This window comes from Cladophialophora immunda, assembly GCF_000835495.1.
Source record: "Cladophialophora immunda strain CBS 83496 unplaced genomic scaffold supercont1.2, whole genome shotgun sequence".
NCBI lineage: Eukaryota > Fungi > Ascomycota > Eurotiomycetes > Chaetothyriales > Herpotrichiellaceae > Cladophialophora > Cladophialophora immunda.
The window spans coordinates 2,480,335-2,500,986 of NW_015622542.1; the positions used below are offsets into that span (position 1 = coordinate 2,480,335).

The following is a 20,652-nucleotide window of genomic DNA, read 5'->3' on the forward strand; positions in this document are numbered from 1 at the left end:
AGGGTGTTGTAAATCAAGGCCAGTCTGCTTTGAAAGACCTGAATGGGGACTTCGTGCATCATAACGGCATACGCAAGTAGCGCTTCGCTGGTGAAGGCTGTGGTTGGGTCATGCATGAAGACTTCTTGAGGTGAGGACGTCGTTTGATGTTGACTTCCAAATATGATTGCAATGTACTTCAGTTGGGCGTACACATAACTGGGAGTTTAATCAACTTCTGTCAAGTTGGACGATATGTGAGGTAGCTGTGATGGCCGAAGTGCCGTTGCCATACAGGCCAATTGGCCGTTCTCTGTCTGTCGGGAGCAATTGATTTGAACTTCGATATATTCCATCGTGACGTTGCAAACCGTCAGAGAAGCAACGACATTCATTTCCGGTGTCGAATCATATCCGCGTGATCCAAAAAGGATTTGCCTGACGTCTGCGGTCGAAGTTGTATCATTCTCCTGGATGATTTGTGACCGACCTGAGGTCTTTTCAGGAGTCGCCAGAAAGAACCCGGTAGCTCCCAAAGAGAACGGACTCTCAGATATGTTCAGTTGAAAAGTAGGCCCAAATTGCTCAAGCCAAGCTGTTTGGTTGTCTCCCGTGAGTACAATCCAATCAGAGCACTGTCATGGAATTGAAGCGTCAGTCTTCCCTCAGTGTATATAATCCCCAAGCAGAGGAACCTTACCTGAAGTGCACGATAGTCCGTTTCTATCGTGAAGCTTAAATTTCCAACGCCACTAGAAGGGAGTTGGCGAAGTGGAACTCCGATGATCGATTCGTATGGGGGAATCTCATCAGTCGGCACATCGATCCATCCTTCGGAATCCGCTGGATTAAACTTTGGAAGCAAGTGGAATGCCGGGATTCGAACATTTCCCCAAGAGTCAGTTGTAGACCGTATAATCGCCGATTCAGTGCCGCCCAGACGATCGATAATATTGGCAACACTGGAGTTGGAACTCGTCCCGTTGAAGTACTGCAAAGCTGCGCCAGGCGAGAACAACGCAGCCCCGAACAGTGTTGAAATCAGCGGCCGGTACATACTGATTGCTGAGGCGCCCCAATAACCTCGTATCACAGTTGTTCGGGGGTCGGATGACATATATTCGATGTTGACGTTTTCCTCAGCAAAGGTTGGTTCTAAACTCACAGCACGAAGAGCAGCTTGTCCCCCGATCTATCATCAGGCTATGCAAGGCTGAATAGTGGGGTTGGCATGACTGGTGTCCTAGCCAACAGGGGGTTAAGAGCCTGTCATCGACTCGACTTGGAAAATTCACTCGTCAAGTTCATTGCGTATGCATCTATTCCTGTCGTACTACAATGAAACGCCTCGGAATTCTGAGGCTTACACCTCCGTTTTATAAGGGGGTTAATTTACAATCAGGAGCCCGATAGCGTGCATGAAGCGGGTTTGATCTGGCTCCTCCAGCGATCGATTAAACCTGTCGTCCCAACTATAACATCTGTTTCAACTAAACCTCTGTGAATTTGGCAATTCATGCTCCTTCGCTGCTGCATCCAAATAACACGGTCAGCCACTCCGCAATTCTATCGACCATCTCCGTCGTACATGTATGCCCAGCATTAGAATACACAAAATATTCGATGCTAGCATCCCCTTCCGCCCTTTTCTTCGTGAGCCAGGTCTCGGTGATTATGTTTGGCACCAATTGGTCTAGCATACCATGAAGAACGAGGGTAGGATTGTTACAAGGGAAAGCCTTGTACGTCACTCGATCCAACTCGCCCAGTATTTCACTCACAGCACGTGGCCATCGCTGGCGCTGTTCATCGGTCAGACAGGCAGAGAGCTGGTCATATTGAAGTCCACACAGTTCGTTCGAAGGAACTGCCAGCTCGGCGATGTTGACACCGAGACGCGAAAGAAAGAGTGCGGTGAGATTGGGACAGCCCGCAACGATTGCTAGACCCTGAATTTTGCCTCGTGCTGCGGCGCTCGATGTCGCCATCCTCCACGAAATATGTGCGCCGAGGGAGATACCAGACACGACGTTGTAAAAGTTTTCAAAGTGACTAGGGAGATAGAGCGGAAGATAGTCGATCAAGAGCTCAAGATCGTGAGCGCAGCCAGCAATGGAAGAGAGCATATCTTGTCTGCATTCAATGCCCATTTGTCAGTCTAACTGCCGAATTCTCCGAAAGCACGACAGTAGGGTCTCGTTCATACGCATGCATATCGTTACCGTCACTCCAAGTCAGATTCGCCTTGTGGTTAATCTGAATGCTTGTTAGGTTCCAGGAAGATCGCAGAAGAGATGCTAACGCACGATGCGATCTCCGTGATTTCTCATATTGAAAGCCACGGCAATCAGGCCGGCCCTCTTATTTCGCCCGTTTATTCGGTATTGGTGAAGGATTTCATGCGCGACGTCTTCCACATCGAGATAAGTGCCAGTTCGGCCATGAGCTACATACAGAATCGCAAGTTCGGAGTGACCCTGCTGCTTCACTTCGGTTAGTCCGTAGACGTAGACTTTCAGTCCGCCGATGATAACTTCATTCTTCGTACTGCGAGGCGTTGAGTCTCTGGGGTAAAAGCGCGGCTCCATGCTTGCAGTGCCGTAGGAGAATAAAAACTGATATTGACGCCACTGAAGGATGATATTGGGGATCGGCAGCGAATGACGGGGTTGTTAACCGCACGACCCAGATCTTGGGGGGTGAGAATGAGCGGCTTTATCCTTCAGGAATCGCTATGTTGATTTTCCTGATTCCTTGAACGCAGTAGCGTTTCTGATGTACACGTTCTTGCCTTTTCCAGATGTTCGAGAAGAGAACTGACCCTTCAATGAGAGCCTGTCGAAGTTCATGTTTCTAAGGTGGGAATCGAGGGGTCGATAATCGGCTGACTTGGCACATTAGATCATGAAGCATTAAGTCCCCTGGCACCCCTCGCCCTTCAGACGCCATTCTTTCCGCTATCCGTAGAACTCCTGCCTATTCTTTGGGTTAGCCAATTCATTCTCCTCATTCTGCGCTCTATGCAGGACGTCAGAGAGAAACGTTAGCCTCATGATCGAAGGGCACTCGGAGGCATGCTCGGAGGCATGCTCGGGAGGCTAATTGAAGGCTAACTAAAAGCAGGCAAAGTCGGCGGGGGAATTCCTCTTCATCACTCGTATGTTTGGGATCCGGTTCTTGATATGGATAACCCAGCCAGACCAAGGTATTGCTAGAGGATAAGTATCTGCAAATGGCCAATACAATCCCGAGAGCAACTATGCACACACTTGACTTCGTCCCTGGAAAGCAAAATGGCGACGACCAAGGCTTCTGCTGAAGTTCGAGAGACCATAGATTCGAACATTGATTCCCCAGTCTCCCCGACTCCCCATCACAAATGGTTGAACTGGCTGGTGCTCAGAAATTGTAAGTATAAGCCCAAATCTCTGTTATCTTCACTGATGAGCTGATATGAGTGTCCAGTGATCATTATCGGCCTTGCGGAGGGTCTTTGGGGCTATGATGGAGCTTTGATCTCTCCTCTCATATCGCTCCCACATTTCGTAGCCAAATATCAAGGTCCTGGATTTGATGGAGCATACGTCTTTTCCGTAAGAAAAAGACCCCTTCCGCTTTTGAATTACATTACTGACTTATATGCAAGGCGAGAAACTTGGATTTACTCGTGGCGCTTCCCGTATGCGGAGGTGCTATCGGCGCGTTTGTTGCCACTCCTCTACAGAGACGAATCGGACGAAAGAGGAGTCTTCTCCTAGCTTACGCTATACTCTCCATTCCCGGCTCCATTTTACAGCTTTTCGCCCCCAATCTCGCCGCGTTTGTTCTCGGGAGGTTCTGGAATTGTGAGACCTCAATTCTACGTGACGAATGAAAAGAATTCTGATTTTGTGCCAGACCTCGGTATGGGCATACTGACCAACGTCACCACCATATATCAATCGGATCTCGTCCCTGCTCATGTTAGAGCCCGAGCCGTTGGATTCACTGTTGCAGGTTTTGCTGCATCCGCTCTCCTTGCTACGGTGTTTGTATGGGCGACCGCAAAGATCGACGATCACCGCCAATATGTCATTCCGCTGGCGATTCAAGCGGCTGTCCCTGCACTGTTATTCGTTTTGACTTTTTTCATCCCCGAATCCCCAATATGGCTGATCAGTAAAGGGCGCATCGATGAGGCAAGAGCTGTTCTGACATCTTTACGTGCGGAAAACATGACATTGGTGGAGGCCGAGGTCACAGCTGCCTCGGATGCTCTAAAAACCGAACAAGACGAACGAGCGACGAGAAGCGTCTGGGATATCCTGAGACCACCACATCTCGAAAGAACTTTATCCTCTGGAGCACTTTACTGTACGTCTCAATCGAGTGGTCAGATCCTCGTATCCACCTATTCTACTGTGATCCTCGTCCAAGCTGGAGTCGCCGATCCATTTAAGATTACCGTCATTATCTACATGGCACAACTAATTGGCACCGTTATCGGCCCTCCCTTGGTCGACAAAGTCGGTCGGCGTCCGGTTGCACTCTACTGCTTCACCATCCTCTTTCTTCTCGACGTCGCTTTGGGCGGAATAGCATGTGCCGGTCTAACCACTAATCCTCGGCGTCTGGCCTTGGCCTCACTCTGTATTATCTTCTTTTTCGTTGATGCACTCTCTTTTCAATCGCTGTAAGCCGAGAACCTCTACTATTCCGGACGTGAGATGCTGACCCCGTAGTAGCTGCTATTTAGCCCCGACCGAGATTCCTACAGCGGCTCTACGTGAACCGGCACAGAGTTGGTCGCTGATATGGGCTTACAGCACTGCGGTCATAAGCTCGTTCGCTGCGCCGCAAATAACAAGTCCGGACGCGTGAGTTTCCCCACCGTTGACACAATAACATTTGAGACAGTCCGTTGATATGATCTAGGGGTAACTTGGGCGCGAAGGCATTCTTGATCTTTGCCGGTTTCATGTTGCTAACGATCATCTGGACCTACTTTTACTAGTAAGCAAGTCATCGTTTGTCTTTCAAAATATTGGAGTCTAACTAGTTCGTACAGTCCTGAGACGGCTAGTAGAACTCTCGGGGAAATCGATGAGTTGTATGCTTCTGGGCTGCCAAAACGCAAGTGGAAAAGTGAGTTACTCGGAAGAAGAAACTCATGATATGAAGATACTAACGGAATGGTGCAGACTACAGGACCATAGGGCCAAGGGTTGTAGCACCTGAGGCATCGGAAAAGGATGCAAACCAATCTGAGTGCTAGCTAGGTGTTTGTCCATGTTGACTCTATCGAACGAGACTTTTTGTGACGCAGAGCGGAAGATTGTGACGAGCCCCCTGGATATTGAACCCCAAACTATAGCTGATGTTGGTGATTGGACGGTCAATGAAGCCTCACATACACATGTGCAGGTGTTGACAACTAAGTCGAAATTCTCCGCATACGTATAGATTGAAATTCTCTTGAATATCCTTCGATAAAAAATACTTCAATCCAAAAGCAAGAGCACGAGAAAAGCCACCTTTCCAACTGGCAGTTGTTTGTATCCCACGGTTGAGAGTTTCTAGGTGACGATATACTATACTCTCCTTCCTCTTCCTCTCGCTCTCTCACATGCTGGACTCACCGTACAGCTCGCACGGTCTGCCAACAAATCCTAGTGCTATGCATTACGACACTTCAAAATTTCTTCTTTGAGTCTAACACCGTTTTCAACATCATTCCACGGTGCAGCCTCTTACATTCCTTCCGACCTCTTTCCACTACTCCTATATTGTTTTTGGCCAAATGGACGTTCAAGATCTAACATTAGCTCCACCTTGACGAGAAGAAGAGAATACTATTGTAGTATATAACAGTTTCGAGGCGATTCGCATGCATTCAAACCGCTCCTAGCAAGATAGCGCCATTGACCACCCAACCGTCACAGCCTGTCGCGACTATTCCGGGAGAGATTATGGTAGGGCTTGCCGAATCGTGCGTACCTGGAGAAAAGCAGGAGAACAGAGATGTTGTTCTTTGTCACGAAATCCATGGAGGAATAGAATGATTACGGCTACCGGATCTGATACAAGTACGAGAAAGCATTTTCGGCTGAGTTTGGCAAGAGTATCTACTATCAGAAGAAGTTCCTTTAGTTTGATGAAACGGAGACGCTTGTCCAATACACATATCTTCTTATAAGTCTCAGATGCGACGCCCTAACAAAGGAGATTGCCAAGATTTGAGCTTTGAATGGTAAGTCCTCTTTCAGATTTGGCTGTACCTACCTACACAGGGATCCTATGCGAAGCAGAGGCAATTCGACGATAGTCCGTCTGGGAACCGAGAATGCACCCGTGATACAGAATTGGCTTCTTGCATATAATACAGAAGGGTCTCGGCTGTTCGATTTTCTGGCATGTACCTTGTGAGCTTGGAAAATTGCGCAAGTTATTCTGTAATTAACCCGTAAGATAGTTTACGATTCTGGTGGAGTTCACAGGTTACCACTGACCAGAAAGACTTGTAAAAGGTTCTCGTTATTTCAGTGGTTGAGGAAGATGTCGTTCTGTTTGCAGATTCCGAGCTGTATCCGGTCAAAGCAATGCTACGCTTGAAGCAACGATCTCAGAGAAAGCTAAGAAAGGACGCGAGTGCTCGACGTGGATCGAATTTGCGGCTGGAATCTCAGATTGGTGAGAACAACGATTCCTACCGGGTTTGCTTCCGAGAATGTCTCCGATGCATTATTAGCGTGGCAAGCATATATCTGAAATTTTGCTCGGATGACAGAAGGCTCGGGAAGGTACAAAGTCGCTCTGAATAGAATGGTGCAGACTTCTTCTGGAGTGTCTTAGCATACGTAGGTACCCTTGGTAGTTGTTGCGAAGATTCCCAGTCGACGGCGTTCGTATCTCCACGGGCGCATTTCGATGTTTTGTTTGTGAAAATCGGGTTTTAAACTCCATCGCTGTATATTTGCGTCCGCAAGATGACTGCCTCCACGTTGTCGCAGCCAAAGTCAACAGAGCTCTTTATGAATGGCGGTGAGGAGAGCTCGGAGAGTGAGCAGGGTTCACAGTTCGGAGGCACACATCCTAACATTATTGAGCACAGAGATGCAAACTTCCTCGAGGTGAGAGCCGACAGTACCATGGGTTGTGATCTCGATATTAATCACAGACAGGAGTTGATGAGGAGCCCACTGATAGACATGGGCGCGCCTCGTGATATTGCTGACCATAACGAAATGCGTCAAAAAGTCCGAGATGTCCATCTGCGTCTGCCCAGGGAACCCGTGTCGAAGCGCATCTTTCCAACGGCTTCGATTTCGATACAAAGTATCCCAGTCATAGTCCAAAACGACATGGAATTTTCAGTCCGTGTATACAATCCAGCTGTGGACAACACGTACAGTCGTTCTGGTCTGAGGCCTGCATTGATCATGTATCATGGAGGTGGGTGGACTCACGGTCTGCCCGAGATGGACGAAGGTGAGTGAGATTCACGCCATGAATAGCCGACCATCTCTAACGTGGCAGTAGAATTGGCCAAGTTCTTCGCGTCCGAATTGCGCGCGGTTGTTGTCAACGTCGATTACCGACTCGCTCCCGAGCACCCCTTCCCACACCCAGTGAACGACTGTTACAGTGCGCTCAACTGGACTGTGGACAACGCAGCCACATACAGGATCAACCTTAAGCGCATTGCAATCTGGGGTTTCTCGTCTGGAGGGAACCTCGCCGCCGCAGTGGCGTTGAAGGATTCCATGGAAAACACCACCCCTCGCATCAAGCATGTTAACCTGGTCGTCCCCGTGACATGCCACCCGGCACTTTATCCGCCAATCGTCAGTTCGAATGGAGCTTCGTCGATCAGATTTGGCACAGGCAAAGAGGCACAACTGCCTCTTGCTGCCATGGTAAAGCTTTGGGGTGAGTTCACAGAAATACATGCAAGAGGCAAACCATTCCGCCACTAAAGTTCGCAAGTAGAAACCTACGTTCTCTCTCATCCTTCGCATGCTTATGCCTCTGTGCTCCATACTATTCCCCCAGAGCACCACCCCTCCGTCCACATCACCGTAGCCGGCTGCGACACCTTGCGAGATGAGGGTATCGCATACGCTCTTCGCCTCCGAAATCACGGAATAGACACGCAGTTGGAAATCATTCCTGGGGTCCCACACGAGATTGACCTTTTCCCCAGAGCACACGCATCAAGGCAATACATGATGAATCAAGTGAGAGTGTTGAATTATGCATTGAATACTGACTTTTGAGCCACAATTCCGTACCAGTTTGTTGACCGCATACTGCTATTTGATACAATAAGAATCGAAACTGGAGCAGCCACGGTCGGCTGTTCATAAGCGCACGTTTCACTTAAAGCGGAGAAGAGATTCTTCTCCGTCGTCTGTTTCTTCTGTTGTATGAGAGTTCCATATTGAGATAGCTAGGTCTGTCCAACCTCTGGATCACGATGGACCTCAGTACTTTGACTGTCATTCAAGTTGATCATCGGCGGGATTGCCAAAACAGAGCCGTGCAAAAAATAGAGCTGGACAGCATAATTCCGTTCGTAGTCGGCTTCGGAGACCATCCGGATCAGGTCTCCGATGATATTTGTGCAGCTTTTACGCTCCCCAATCGTCGATGAAATGTGAAGGATTGCCTCCGCTAGAGCAACGATCTTGCCTATGCCAATGAGTCTCAGCAGTGGCGGTGAGATAGTTTTGCCCCATTGCAGCGCTGTCATTCCCAGGATCTGCGTGGTGTAATTGAGACTAGTCCTATGCTCGGTCAAAGGACTGAAGTCTGCCAACGTTGTCCACCAGTGCCAGCCAAGCTTCCACTGGCGAGTTATCGCGACATCTGCGGTCTGTTCCGATATGGCAGTGCCCGTCCTCGCATGCGTTCCGAGCAATCCTGCCATTGTTGCCATCAATCCTTCGTCGACTGTGACCTTTGCCACTTCGTCAGGTCCAGAGGCAGCGTGAATGCGGGCCATCAAGAGCAGCAGCTCCACTGCCCGCCTGTCCGAAATCTGCATCTTTTTCTGTGCCATGTTTTGTGCTAGGCTGCACACATCGCTTTCCCAGTGATCTTGAAATATTAGATCATCAACGCAACCGGGGAAATTCGATGGCAGTCTTGCAATCCGTCGCTTTCTGGGAGGGCCATAGAGAGATACGGCGCCCGACTCCGTGATGTACAGCATATATTCGATTCGTCGTAGCCTGACAGTCTGAAGATGATCTGATGGGTAGTCGATAAGGTCTAGAAGGCCTATCGCCTCGGTCAGATATGCGAAGGCTTTGTAGATATTTCCTCGAAAGATGTGCGCCATGAAAAGACACCAAGACACCGTTACCGTGTCGAGCGATGGTGGATCGGCAAGATAATCGTGATTGGAATTCTGCCTGAGATTATGGACCGTCCCAAGAAGAGAGTCCAGACGGGCAGTACCATATTGTGGATTGCGGCGAAACCTGCGAGCTTCGTTTAGCGTGACGACTGAAAGGGCAAGTATACGAAACTCGGCGTCGGAAAGATGTTTTCCTTCCTCAATATTTTTGATCAGGCTGTGCGGGTGCAGAATAGGATAGCATTCATATGCTTCGTCAGAGAAGAACGCTATCTCGTCCAGGAGCTCTTCCGTAGAAAGGAAAGAGTCATCATCTGGTAACGTACGATAGTGCTCATCTGAATATGCACACTCAGGCGTCCGAAGCAGTGTTTTGCTATACACATTCCCGGGAAAGAGCCCTGGAACAGATGGCAGCGTTAATGCTTGACAATCCTCAAATTGTATTCGGGCGAAATCGTCACCGCGGAAGCCTGCATCTGTGTATCCTCCAGTAGCTCCGAAGGCCCGTGACATCGTCGAGTCGCCGGATGAGGGTTCATCCTGAAGCGAAAGCGAAAAATTCATGCTGTTCAAGTTGAGATTTGAGAGAAAAGCGCCATTGTAGTCAGAGTTATCTGCGACCACTGAACACAAGTCAACCAGAGAAGTCGAAAGCTGCTGTTCAGCTTGAAGAGCACGTATTCGTCTGCCCGACTTGTCAGCCACCATTGCAGGAATTGGTACACAATCGACGAAATTCTCACTTTCCGGTTTTGGGCCCCCCTTTCCGACGGCTTAGATTGAAGGTACAAGGGATATTGATCCGTATGCAATGGACGCAACTCGAACTGCCTGATTCCGACGGGTTTGAGTCTTCTTGTACACACTGCCAGAGACAGATTTGTTAGGATCTGAAGAGGGCTGGTGATTGTATAGAACTTACTCTTAGCTTTCTGTGGCGACACCCGTCGCATGCTTTTGTTGTCGGCGCAAGTCTCTTTGAGTTCATTGAATGTCGAAAGGAGAGTAAGACTTGAGTCACTGGGTGATAAATTCCGAAGAACCGAAATGCACATTGTCGGACGCAATTGACAGAAGAATTCTTGGATTCGAGCGAAGCGCTCGTTTATGAAGCGTCGCTTGGAGCGGGGAGGTTGGTCTGGACTTGTCTGGGGAGCGGGGAGCGCTAATTACAGAGTACGAGGTAGTCACGCACTTCATGCCAACTAGGTTAATGTGAAGCCTGAAGAACCCTTGCGGCCGACACTGTCGGGAGCGCTATTACCATCTCAGCAAGTTGTTGGTTCTTCACAGTATGAGCACAACTTTTGGGTGCCACCCAGCCTTTCTTTAGGCCGTCGTTACCTCTGAGCCTCCCAGACAGCCGGTGTGACATCGCAATTTCCTAGCAAAATCATTGCACAATAGGAACAACTTTAGTTGTCACATCGCAAATCGGGCCTCCGGGAGCCCAGCCCGGCCGTCCATCTATCAAGTCGACTTGGTGAGCGCGTTCCGAGTCCGTCCTAGTATGCATATATTCCTATCGAACCGTAATGAAAAACCTCAGAATCCTGAGGGTTGCACCTCCGTTTTTGGAGGTGGTTAATTGACACTCCGGAGCCTGATTATGATCCTGAACGGAGCCCTAATCCGGCTCTTCCGTTAATCGGTTAAAGCTGTATCCCAACTAGATAAGATGTTTTAGCTCAGTGTCAGTTGAACCTAGTCAACTCCTGTCCCCATACTACTACCTCTAGCCCCTTACCCCTGATATAATATAGAGCCCTTCGAAGCTATAGTAGGCTAGTAGGAGGAACAATAAGTTTTAGGTCTGGCTTGGCGCTTCCTAGGATAGCTAATCTCCGGGAAGTTGGGTAGATTGCTGTCGCAATGCCGACTGAACTCCAGTTCAAGCGGGTCAGGTACGTTGGTTGAATGCATGCACCTTCTGACCCGTTCGAGACACGGAACCGTTCCTGTTCGAGGGCGAGCCTCCAGTCACAATTCACCGGCCCTGTGATTTTGTGAGAAGTAGTACGTCCTCTGTATTCGCGCCATCTGGACACGGATCCACTGTAGCTGCCCCTTTCGTAGCATGGCCGTCAAGGAGCGAGGTCTCACACTGGAAGACCGCAAAGCCGGAGGTTCCTGAAAACCCGCGAGTGGTGTCAACCAGCGGCCAATGGCGGCCGCCCCGCGGATATGGTCCTCCATGGTCATTCCGACTTCAGCGCCAAAGGCATCGACATACTTGGCCAGCCTACGGAGCGAGAGTGGGACATGCGGATATTCTCGATGCTCGTGCGGGTAAGTAGGTGTTGTTCGATTCCCCAGGTGGTATGGAATTGATGCACAGAATCGATCGACAATCTCTTGCGTCCGTACCCCGACGTTGCGCTCAATGCTCGGGTCGAAGGGCTCTCGCAGATCCCTCAGGCTCTGTGAACAGAGCTCGATGAGCCGAAGGGCGCTAACATGAGAAATCCGCTGGCTGTTGTTCACGTGAGAGACCGCAAGAGAGGAGTAGACATCGCACATGTTCTCGTATACACCGGCATCAAGGATGGAGTGGTGCAGCTCTGATACGGGAACAGCCACGGGCTGCCATGATTCGGGCAAAGATGTTCTCCACGTCTGCAATTTATTCTCAAGGACGAGTGCTTTCTCCAATACCTCCTGGTAGAAGGCTGCCGGCGATTGATGTCGCGCTTCAGGTCCTTCACGCGCGAGGACGTGGAGGTCGGCCAGCTCGACATTGATCAGGTCGAGTTTGGCCGAAGGTAGGATGGCGGTGTCGTCCTCGAGGAGAGCCGGGTCCAAATCGACCTTTTTGCCCGACTGTAAAGAGTAGCTGATGTGTCGACTCCTCATGGCGTTGAACAGGCGCTGAGCGATGGGACTTTTAAAGTTATCCGCCCCTCGGTGCTTTAATAGCGCGATGGCTCCTTGCTGATGTGTACCCGAGTCGGTGAAATGCACATCTCGCTGGTTGAGAGAGTCGCAGAAATCGAGGATGAACACTGTTGCCAGAGTCTCATCCTTTTTGCTTTCAACGGGATCTCGCAGCAAGGCCTTGAGCAGAGTCACCGCGCGTCCATAGGCTTCACGAGATAGATGAAAGTCGCAGTACCCGATCATACACGTCTGCGTCACGTTGATAGCGACGGCAGTGACGGCTTCCCCCAGCGCGGAACCCGGTGCGGCCATAAGGTAGACGGGCAAAATATGTTCGATAAAGATGTTGGTACTGGGATCGCGAGGTAATGTGACATAGTTGTTGAAGAAGTAACAAAGACATTCCGTCTCGGTATTGGGAGAAGGCTGGATCAGGATGGAGAGGTCAGGACAGCCATCCTTCGCTTTCTTGGGCCGTGGCAATGGTGGACGCGTTGTCGGTCTGGCCGTGGGTGCCTTGCAACCGACGTCACTCACTTCGTCCCACTGTCTTGGTCGTTTCGAGCCATGCTTGTGGGAGACCATCAAAGTTTCGTCCTTATGGAAAGCATCGAACCTGTCACGATAGCCGGGGCATTGCTGCTTTCGTTTGATACAATTGCCGCATTGGGGCTGTTGCTCATCACACTATTCGGATCATTCAATATAGGCACTTGACGACGAGATGGGTAAGCCTGACCTTGACTCGGCGTTGCCGACACTTGTAGCACCCTTTGCTAGGACCTTTATACACCATGACCAAGGTTTGACAATGTTTGTTACTAGAAGCCAGGTAAGCTTTGGGGGAGAGATTGATTCTTTTGTGTCTCTAGAATGTGTTTATAAGTATTGTGTCTGGCTGCACATGTCAGGTATCCATAATTCCGAGGTATTGCTTATTTCCTATTCGTGAACTACACGGCGCAATCAAGCACAGGGTTCGAGGAAGGATGTGGACGTCGTAAGTGAGAGCTCGCATTCGCTTCGTTCGGTCCGTGGGTCGGTTGATAGCGCAGTCCCGCCGACTCGACTTAGAGTGGGTTTCACTCGGTCTGGGGGTCTTGACCCCTTTTTCTTCTCGAATGGAAGGCAATAGGTGACAACATGGAGTGTGTGGCATCTGTACGGAGGGTGGATTACGGGCGGCGCGTGCTAGGATTTGCGGACGTTGTAGCAGGCTTACGCGTGTCGTAGCTTGTGTCAGATGCCTCCAGGGCGTGGACTTTTTACTTGCCCTGGGAGTAATCTGGTGAAAGGTGGTGGAGCGTGCACATTGCTTTGACCATGGTCGAGACCTCTTCGCGATTCCCGTCACCGAGTAGCCTCTTCGCTTGTCTACGTGGGTACATCATCGTCAATGTCAAAACTGTCGTCGCCGCCGCAACTGCCGCCAGATATCTCTTGTGATCATTTGTGTTCCTTGGACGGGCTGGCCATTGGTGGTAGATTGCGCTTGTAACGACCATCGAACTCAGTAAACAGCGTCAAACTGGCGTGATACCGGCCTCACGCAATGCTCTGCCTGAAATCAATCAATCTACGGAGGAACATTCATCGACGGCCCCATGGTGTCTGGTGTTGGACCCAATGGCTCTCTTGGTACAATACAGCATCTCATATGGTCGGAAACAAACGAAAAGGACAGAATTCGAAGCCTGAGGTATAGCTATGGCAAACCAGCGACCACAGAGACAACTTGAGAGTCGACCGTGCCCCTGACGACGAAACTCCCACCCCAACGGCGACCTCGCCATTGTATCAATGAAACCACCTGAAATTATTCTATCTTGCCCTACTTATGATCGCGACGAGGCAGACGCTGACGAGGTTGTCCATCTCACACTCTTTCCAGATTGATAGTTTCGAACCGTGAGCTAATGCGGCGATCGTACCACTTGATACAGATGAGAAGGACGATTGACATCAGGAATGCATCAAAGACGTAGATTGGCCATTCATTCTGGAGAAGGTACCCGTCATCTAAGGCGCAGTCAGCCCAAAAAATACTCCTCACCCTTCTTGGTTCTTCCCAACGGTGAATGGCTGACTTACCACCAGCGGCGTACTCGATGACACGGAACACATTGCGGACCGTAATGAAGATACTGACGGTGTACAACATGACCATCAACCCTTGCCACCCGATCGCGGCTCCGCTGCACGAGCTTTCAGTTGGCTTGCGCCGAAGTCGTTGTTGAAACACTCCCGCCACCGTGAGGAAGAATGCGAATATCAGGATTTGGAGGATCAACCCGGCCAAAATGATATGCTGACCTCTCGAGACTTGACTCGGAGTATCAGCGTTCGCTAACATGGCACCGCCCAAGGCTTGGATCAAGAAGCACAAGACATCGCCGCCCACAAAGATCTTCGTCATCCATGTGACACGAACAAGCGAATAAGCCTGGGCACCAGTGGTGCGAATAATTCGGCCGAGGATCATGTAGATCGAGGCTGCGAACAGGATCGGAGCAAGGAGTATCAGAAGGGCCTGGACGACGTAAGGAGGTAGGGAGTCTGGGTTATAGTGTCCGACTAGTCGTGCCGCATATCCAATAACCTCGACTGGAGCAAGGAGTCAGTAGACTTGGCCAAATACAGCAAGAGAACACAAAACAAGAGTTGCTTACAGAGACCTCCCACCAGAAACGGAAGACAGAACCAAGTTCGATTAGTTACGAGGCGGAAGACGTGGATGCTCGAGAGGGCGGCAAAGACAATGACAAAGATCGCCGCTGCTGCCACAGAAGGGTTGTAGTTGTAGTACCCAACCTTGTCGTTTGCCATTCCGGAAGAAAAGGCCTAGATAATGGGAGCTGGAGGAATATCAATATCATTCCCAGACTTGGGTCGGGGGGAAAGAGCGCTTTCAATATATATATGTACAGCATTATGGTACTGGTTGGACAGGCAGAGATTAACGCCCGTTTCAGCCAAGCAGAGCACTTGATGTACAAGCAAGACCAATTTCAACAGCACAGCCTCCGGCTTGGAACACTCGAACGGAGTTCAACCCACACGATTTGAGAGGATAGATCGCCAGGGGGAAAGACTTGAATCCAGAATCTAGGATCAAGAATAGTCTGGCACCTATCTGGGCATGTTAAGCGAGTGCGAGTGCGAAAAGCGAGTGCGACGTGCAGAAAACGCTAGTGCCCGCGAAGCACGGCCTCGTAGCCCCACGCCATTTGGAACCCATCAATTTGGCCGACAGTGGCTTTTTACCGTACACGGCGGTAAGAGGCTGCTGTTTCAAAAGTCAAACGCGCCCCAGGAAGCGTCGGCGACCAGCGACATTGACATAGCCCCATCACCCGGCCTTGCATGGCAAGTCGAAGCATTCAGGGGGACAACATATCTCCGCCTTGCGAGCGGGGGCCGGCTCATCGCAAACCGTTCTCTCTGAAGAAAGATGGCTCGACAACTCGGTGACCAGCATTTGGCCTAACCGTTGGGCCCACCAGAGCCCTTCCAACTGACCAAGGAGCGTGCCCCATTGGATGAATATCACCGTGGCCACAGGATCCCTGGTGCGCAGTCCGTCCAGAACACTGTCTCCCGCATCGTACAACCATTTGATCACCCTATATCGATTGGTTGTGAAGATCTTCTCAAACTCTACGATCGCCCGCTGGTAGATTTGATGTTGATCCGAGTTGGGACCGCAATGGAAACAATCATTCGCGCGGTGTAAATGCTGAACCAGAAGGTCTCTGTCGGCCCCGGTCACAGGACAAGGATCCCACGGTGCTTCGAAGATCGTGTGAAAGGGCCCGTCCTGGAGCCCTCGATGATTAATCTCCACGATCGATGCGATTCCCTTGATATAGTTGAACAGTTGTAGGACGCTCTCCGTGGCGGCGGCTGTTGGGTCCTGCGCTCCATCTGGCAGCAACGGAAAGGTGATAGTGCAGGCCATGGTGAGGATCGAGCAAGCAAAGATAGCTCCAGTCTCTGAAGGAGGCAAGTGTCGCAGACGGTGGCGTAACGCAGAGATTGCCTTGCTGTGGTGTTGAAGGGCGCCCCGGACATAAGATGCCATGGATACCGGATCACTTGTTTCGCTCGCCATCTGTACCGAGGTGAAGGCCAGAATAGCCTCCATCAAATATACGTGCTTCACTGCTTCTTTGACAACACTCTCCCGGAATACATCCGCGTTTTTGGGCGTGAAGCTGTAACATGTCCTTGTGCACCATTGCTGCATCAACTCCAACTCCTTGAGCCTCCGGGACTGGTCAGACGCCTCGACGGCGAGGTCCCGTGCAGCTGGCCAGGGTCGATCGATACTCGATGGCGGTACCTCGGCGACTACCTCACTCGAGTTGCATTTGCGAATCATTCGCTCACTGTGAGCCGCCGACTTTGCATATTGGCACGGAATCTGTCGAACGGAACAATTGGCACAAGGGGGTCCAACTTCGTCGCACTTGACGTGCCGTTTCTTGCATTGCATACATCCGTTACGCGATTTGTTATGGGGGCGCTTGGTTGCCATGACGAATCCCCAACCTCGTGTAAGATCGGTAGTGAGCTCTCATGTGGCCTACCCCGATGCGAATGTTTAAGACAGAGCGTGATTCAGGCACCAGTCAATTACTAGGTTTTGACCAAGCAGCGTCGTTCTTGCACCGCCACCGCCAAAGAGGAGATATCGCCTTGACGCTGTGAAAAGGGGGTAACACGTGCCAAGGCGCCAGTAGCTCAGACAAAAGCGGCTGGAGGCTATGCCCTCATTTTTAGCTTAGTTCACTTTCACCTTTCGGTTATGTTACAACACACAGTTGTCGGGCTCCAAAGGGACCTGCGCGACTACGACGAAGGTGATGATCGACTGACCGCCTGGGCGCAGCATCGGTCGAAGAACCTCTGACGAGAATCTGAATCAACTCGAACCAGCTTCTGAGCGGCGTTGACCGCGATCTTGCCAACGAGGACAACAGGATGTTGGATAAGAAAACCAATACACAAATGCGGCGCTCTTTGACAGCGTGCAGAGCCACAGGCCGTGAAATTCGCGCAGCAAGAGGACAAAATCGTCCCCCAACAGACCGTCACATTGATGTTTTCACACTCAGGTCTATTGAATCAACATCAGCGAATCCTCTTCATTTCAACTTGCGAGTAGGCGGCAAAGCCTCGAGGGACGCAAATGTGTGACGGGGGTCGTGTTCCTCGCCCAACCTCATCGGTTTCTTACCATTCCTCAATCGAGGAGCCCGGGGAGGTTCTGTCGACGTCCTTTAAGTTCTCCGAGTGATACTACCTGCCTATAGAACCAGTCTCGCGGTCCGCATCAGGACAGAAGCGCCATAAGATGAATAAGAATGGCACAAAGCTCGTCTTCTGAGAGAGCAGGAGGATCAGCTGGACCAGATGCGAAACGGGATGAGCCAGCTCACTAAGGAACTCCAGGCAGAGAGGATACTGAGCGTGCAGAAAGCGATAGAGATCACTACATTTAGGAATCTACCAGGTTCCTAGACACCTGTCTGAAATATTGGCCTAGCCAAGGCGCAAGTATAGCCGATTTCCAGAAGGGCCACATTAGGCCGACTGTGTGTCGCTCAGGGACTACTTAGGGACCACTCAGGGAGCGCTCAGAGATGTTTAGCTGAAGGCTCAGTTAAAGCTCAGGTTAAAGCGGCCTTCGCACACCCTCTAGGATCAAACTGTGAATGGCAATGAGGTTTTTCGTTCTCGAGTAATCTAGGTACTACTAGGTAAAACTACAAGCACCAGCCACGGAGTAAACCATCCCCTCAACCTTGATAAGTAGTCTCCTTAAGGTCCTCTTTCGACGGGCCTTTTCGGGTGGATTAAGACTCTTTGTACGGGGTTTGGTGGATCTGAAGTTCGAATTGATCCTAATGCACCCACCTCATAAAAGGAGGCTTATCAGTGGAGAGTTGTCTTTGCCATCTTGATCTCGGATAGAAACGATATGGTGGTGACTGATGTAATGTTTCCTGCTCGCAGGACTCCAAACCTCCGAGTTAGATTGTGCTACGACTGGAGGGTGAGCGTGAAGGTGAGTGTGGAAGGTCAGTAAAGAAGGCGACGAGGCTGAATGGATGTAAAGCGGCACGGCGCGGGGTGATTGGCCCGTGACCGGATCGTGCCAAGTGGCGTCGTTGCTGTGGCCACCCAGAAAGTCCACAAAGCTGGGCTGCGATCCAAGAGTCGCCCGATGGTGCCCAGCGATCCCTCGACCTCTCATTTCCCAGTCTGTACGAGTGCTGCGTCTTCATTTGATCGGTATGAGCAAATATATCTTCGCCTGGGATTGTCAATATTGATTTTGTTTCCATCGAACTCGAAACCCTGCCCTTTGCACGATACACACCGTACATACCTACGTTCTCCTCTCCGCAAGGCTCACTGCAACTTCGAGTGCCCCTACTCGAAGGTGCGCAGTCCAACCCACGAAGGACCCCTCGATGCCTCGCCATTAAATAAGTTCCCCCTCAGACTCTACGAGTACAACGGTCACCGGAAATGCGTCCCCGAGTGCCCTGGATATTGATCTCAATCCTGCGCATTGCGGCTGCCACGGACGACGAATACTCGCCCTATTCCAACCCTCTCTTCGGCCTGTCGGACGATGCACTTCTGGTGAAAAGGCAGGGTTGCGAAGCGGGCCTCAACTCCTGCTCCGGTCTCGGGGCAGACAATGTCTGTTGTCCGTCGGACACAACCTGTGCTTTGGACCAAGCTGGACATGTTGCGTGCTGTCCGTCCAACGCAGTCTGTACGGGTACAATTGCGGGATCTATAACTGGATCGGCGACAGGATCAGGGTCGGAGTCAGGGATCGGTACAACGACGAGTACCGGGGTCGTGACGTTTACAGGAGTGGTGGGAGGCGGCTCAACAGTCACCAACCCGTACTATCCTTTTGTCTACGCACCGACCTCCTTCCCCAATGCCGACTTGTGCTCCAGCGCATACACAAGCTGCCAGTCCGCCTCGACGGCTTGCTTCACGTCACTGGCAGGGGCCAATGGAGTCACGATCGGTGGTCTCGGAGGAGGCATCACGGTGCAGGGAGTCTCGGGCACAATCCTCAGCTCGGCAAGCTCCATCTGCAGTTCCCTGAGCTCGGTGGGATGTTCTGGTCTACAGCAAGTGAGCCAGTGTACCATATTCGGGAGCGGCTCTGGAGTTGTGCCAACCACAACGGCGGGGACAAGTGGTATCATCCAGGTCGGGAACAACGGTCCTCGGCGGACAGCCTGTCCGGGAATGCTTTATGCAGCCGGCGCTGGGGCAGCAATTGGGGCCATGCGCGGAATTATATGAAAACGCGCGAACCGTCTCTTCGAAAATCCATTCTGCCGCATCTCGAGGAGTTTGTTGGATGTGTTGAAACTAGTTAATGGACATATGACGACGAGACGACTTGTACATTGGAATTACAAAGCGTTTGTTTAAGAGGACAGGACCTGGATATCAGCCCCGTCAGGCCGGAGAGCTCGCGGGCTTTCTTTCCATCATCACACCAGATTAAGACATCGGCAATGCCAGTTGCTCGGGATCTCTTTGCGTATATGGCGCTGGACCCGGTTGGCGCAAGCAAATTGGCACATCTTGGGGAGAGAATCTGGACAATAACCATAGCAGCTGTTGGATAATAGTTGAACAGTACCAGAGGAACTGCCTGCTATGTATGGAGCATGGCCGAAAGAATCCAAGTACGGAGGACACAAATATCAGAGCATGCCAGTGACGACGGATCTTTCCGTTCAATGTCAGGCTACGAGGTAATTAAGCATGCCTGTTCCTCCAGGGGGGGTATGGACTCTCCGTCTGCCATTCCCTCCAATTTCTCTTGTTGTGCTCTACGCAATCCTTCCCTCATTCTCCAGGATGGGAGAGAGTTCTCATCTAAGAAAATAGTTGCGCCTCAGTTCCGTGTTCTACACGGTGTGATCGTGGCATAGGGGACGGTGCAAAATGCCCCGGAAATCCAGCCGCTTTGCAACGTTTGCTGTTGTGTACGCCAGCCGGGTCGATTTCGGGGCTTATTGTCAGCTTCAATGGCCTTCCATCCACATCCCCATCCCCATCCTCGATATGTGGGCGCAGTAGTGAATCAGATCCCACCCCCTTGTCTGACCTATCGGAAACGGGACTCATAGAGTCATAGTTCGCATACTAGCACGGTTCTGAACGGTGCTTAGCCCAAACGAGTCACTGTATTCCAGAGCGATGAGGTTGTTGCTCTTACGCGGTCGAGATGAGGCCGGCAACGACAAAAGGCCTGGATCCTGGACGGTAGGTAAGCCGTGCGAAATGGGAACTGTCCGCTAGTCTGCTGGACGATGCATCTTTGACAAAGCTGCTCACCTTACCTGACCCCTTGGAGGAAGGGATTAGTCGTTGTTGGCGGGATGGAGGGTCGAAGACATATA

The 20,652-nt window shown here is 50.9% G+C and overlaps 5 protein-coding genes across 5 annotated transcripts; 2 read left to right on the forward strand and 3 right to left on the reverse strand.

The window, feature by feature from the left end:
• Window positions 1-6,944: 6,944 nt before the first annotated feature.
• On the forward strand, window positions 6,945-8,234 carry PV07_03156 (uncharacterized protein; the record flags this gene model as incomplete). The annotated part of the gene is made up of 4 exons (XM_016389825.1): window positions 6,945-7,088; window positions 7,140-7,446; window positions 7,498-7,887; window positions 7,948-8,234. 4 exons carry the CDS (start codon window positions 6,945-6,947, stop codon window positions 8,232-8,234), a joined length of 1,128 nt encoding a protein of 375 aa, XP_016251727.1.
• Window positions 8,235-8,407: 173 nt separating this feature from the next.
• PV07_03157 (uncharacterized protein) lies at window positions 8,408-10,304 on the reverse strand (the record flags this gene model as incomplete). Its single annotated transcript, XM_016389826.1, has 3 exons — window positions 10,245-10,304; window positions 10,066-10,187; window positions 8,408-10,007 (listed from the first exon to the last, which is right to left on the reverse strand). Exon 3 carries the CDS (start codon window positions 9,884-9,886, stop codon window positions 8,408-8,410), a length of 1,479 nt encoding a protein of 492 aa, XP_016251728.1. The 5' UTR covers window positions 9,887-10,007; window positions 10,066-10,187; window positions 10,245-10,304.
• A 998-nt stretch (window positions 10,305-11,302) lies between these two features.
• PV07_03158 (uncharacterized protein) lies at window positions 11,303-15,025 on the reverse strand (the record flags this gene model as incomplete). The annotated part of the gene is made up of 5 exons (XM_016389827.1): window positions 11,303-12,886; window positions 12,939-13,020; window positions 14,080-14,218; window positions 14,291-14,803; window positions 14,869-15,025. The coding sequence occupies 5 exons, from the start codon at window positions 15,023-15,025 to the stop codon at window positions 11,303-11,305; spliced, it is 2,475 nt and encodes an 824-aa protein (XP_016251729.1).
• A 57-nt stretch (window positions 15,026-15,082) lies between these two features.
• PV07_03159 (uncharacterized protein) lies at window positions 15,083-16,864 on the reverse strand. The gene has a single exon (XM_016389828.1). It carries the CDS (start codon window positions 16,734-16,736, stop codon window positions 15,549-15,551), a length of 1,188 nt encoding a protein of 395 aa, XP_016251730.1. The 5' UTR covers window positions 16,737-16,864; the 3' UTR covers window positions 15,083-15,548.
• A 1,580-nt stretch (window positions 16,865-18,444) lies between these two features.
• Window positions 18,445-20,034, forward strand: PV07_03160 (uncharacterized protein). The gene has a single exon (XM_016389829.1). The coding sequence runs from the start codon at window positions 18,737-18,739 to the stop codon at window positions 19,538-19,540; it is 804 nt and encodes a 267-aa protein (XP_016251731.1). The 5' UTR covers window positions 18,445-18,736; the 3' UTR covers window positions 19,541-20,034.
• Window positions 20,035-20,652: the final 618 nt, after the last annotated feature.

What these genes read in the sequence shown, in the direction of transcription:
- PV07_03159 (XM_016389828.1), bottom strand. Translation starts at nt 16,736, where the DNA reads ATGGCAACCAAGCGCCCCCATAACAAATCGCGTAACGGATGTATGCAA.
- PV07_03160 (XM_016389829.1), top strand. Translation starts at nt 18,737, where the DNA reads ATGCGTCCCCGAGTGCCCTGGATATTGATCTCAATCCTGCGCATTGCG.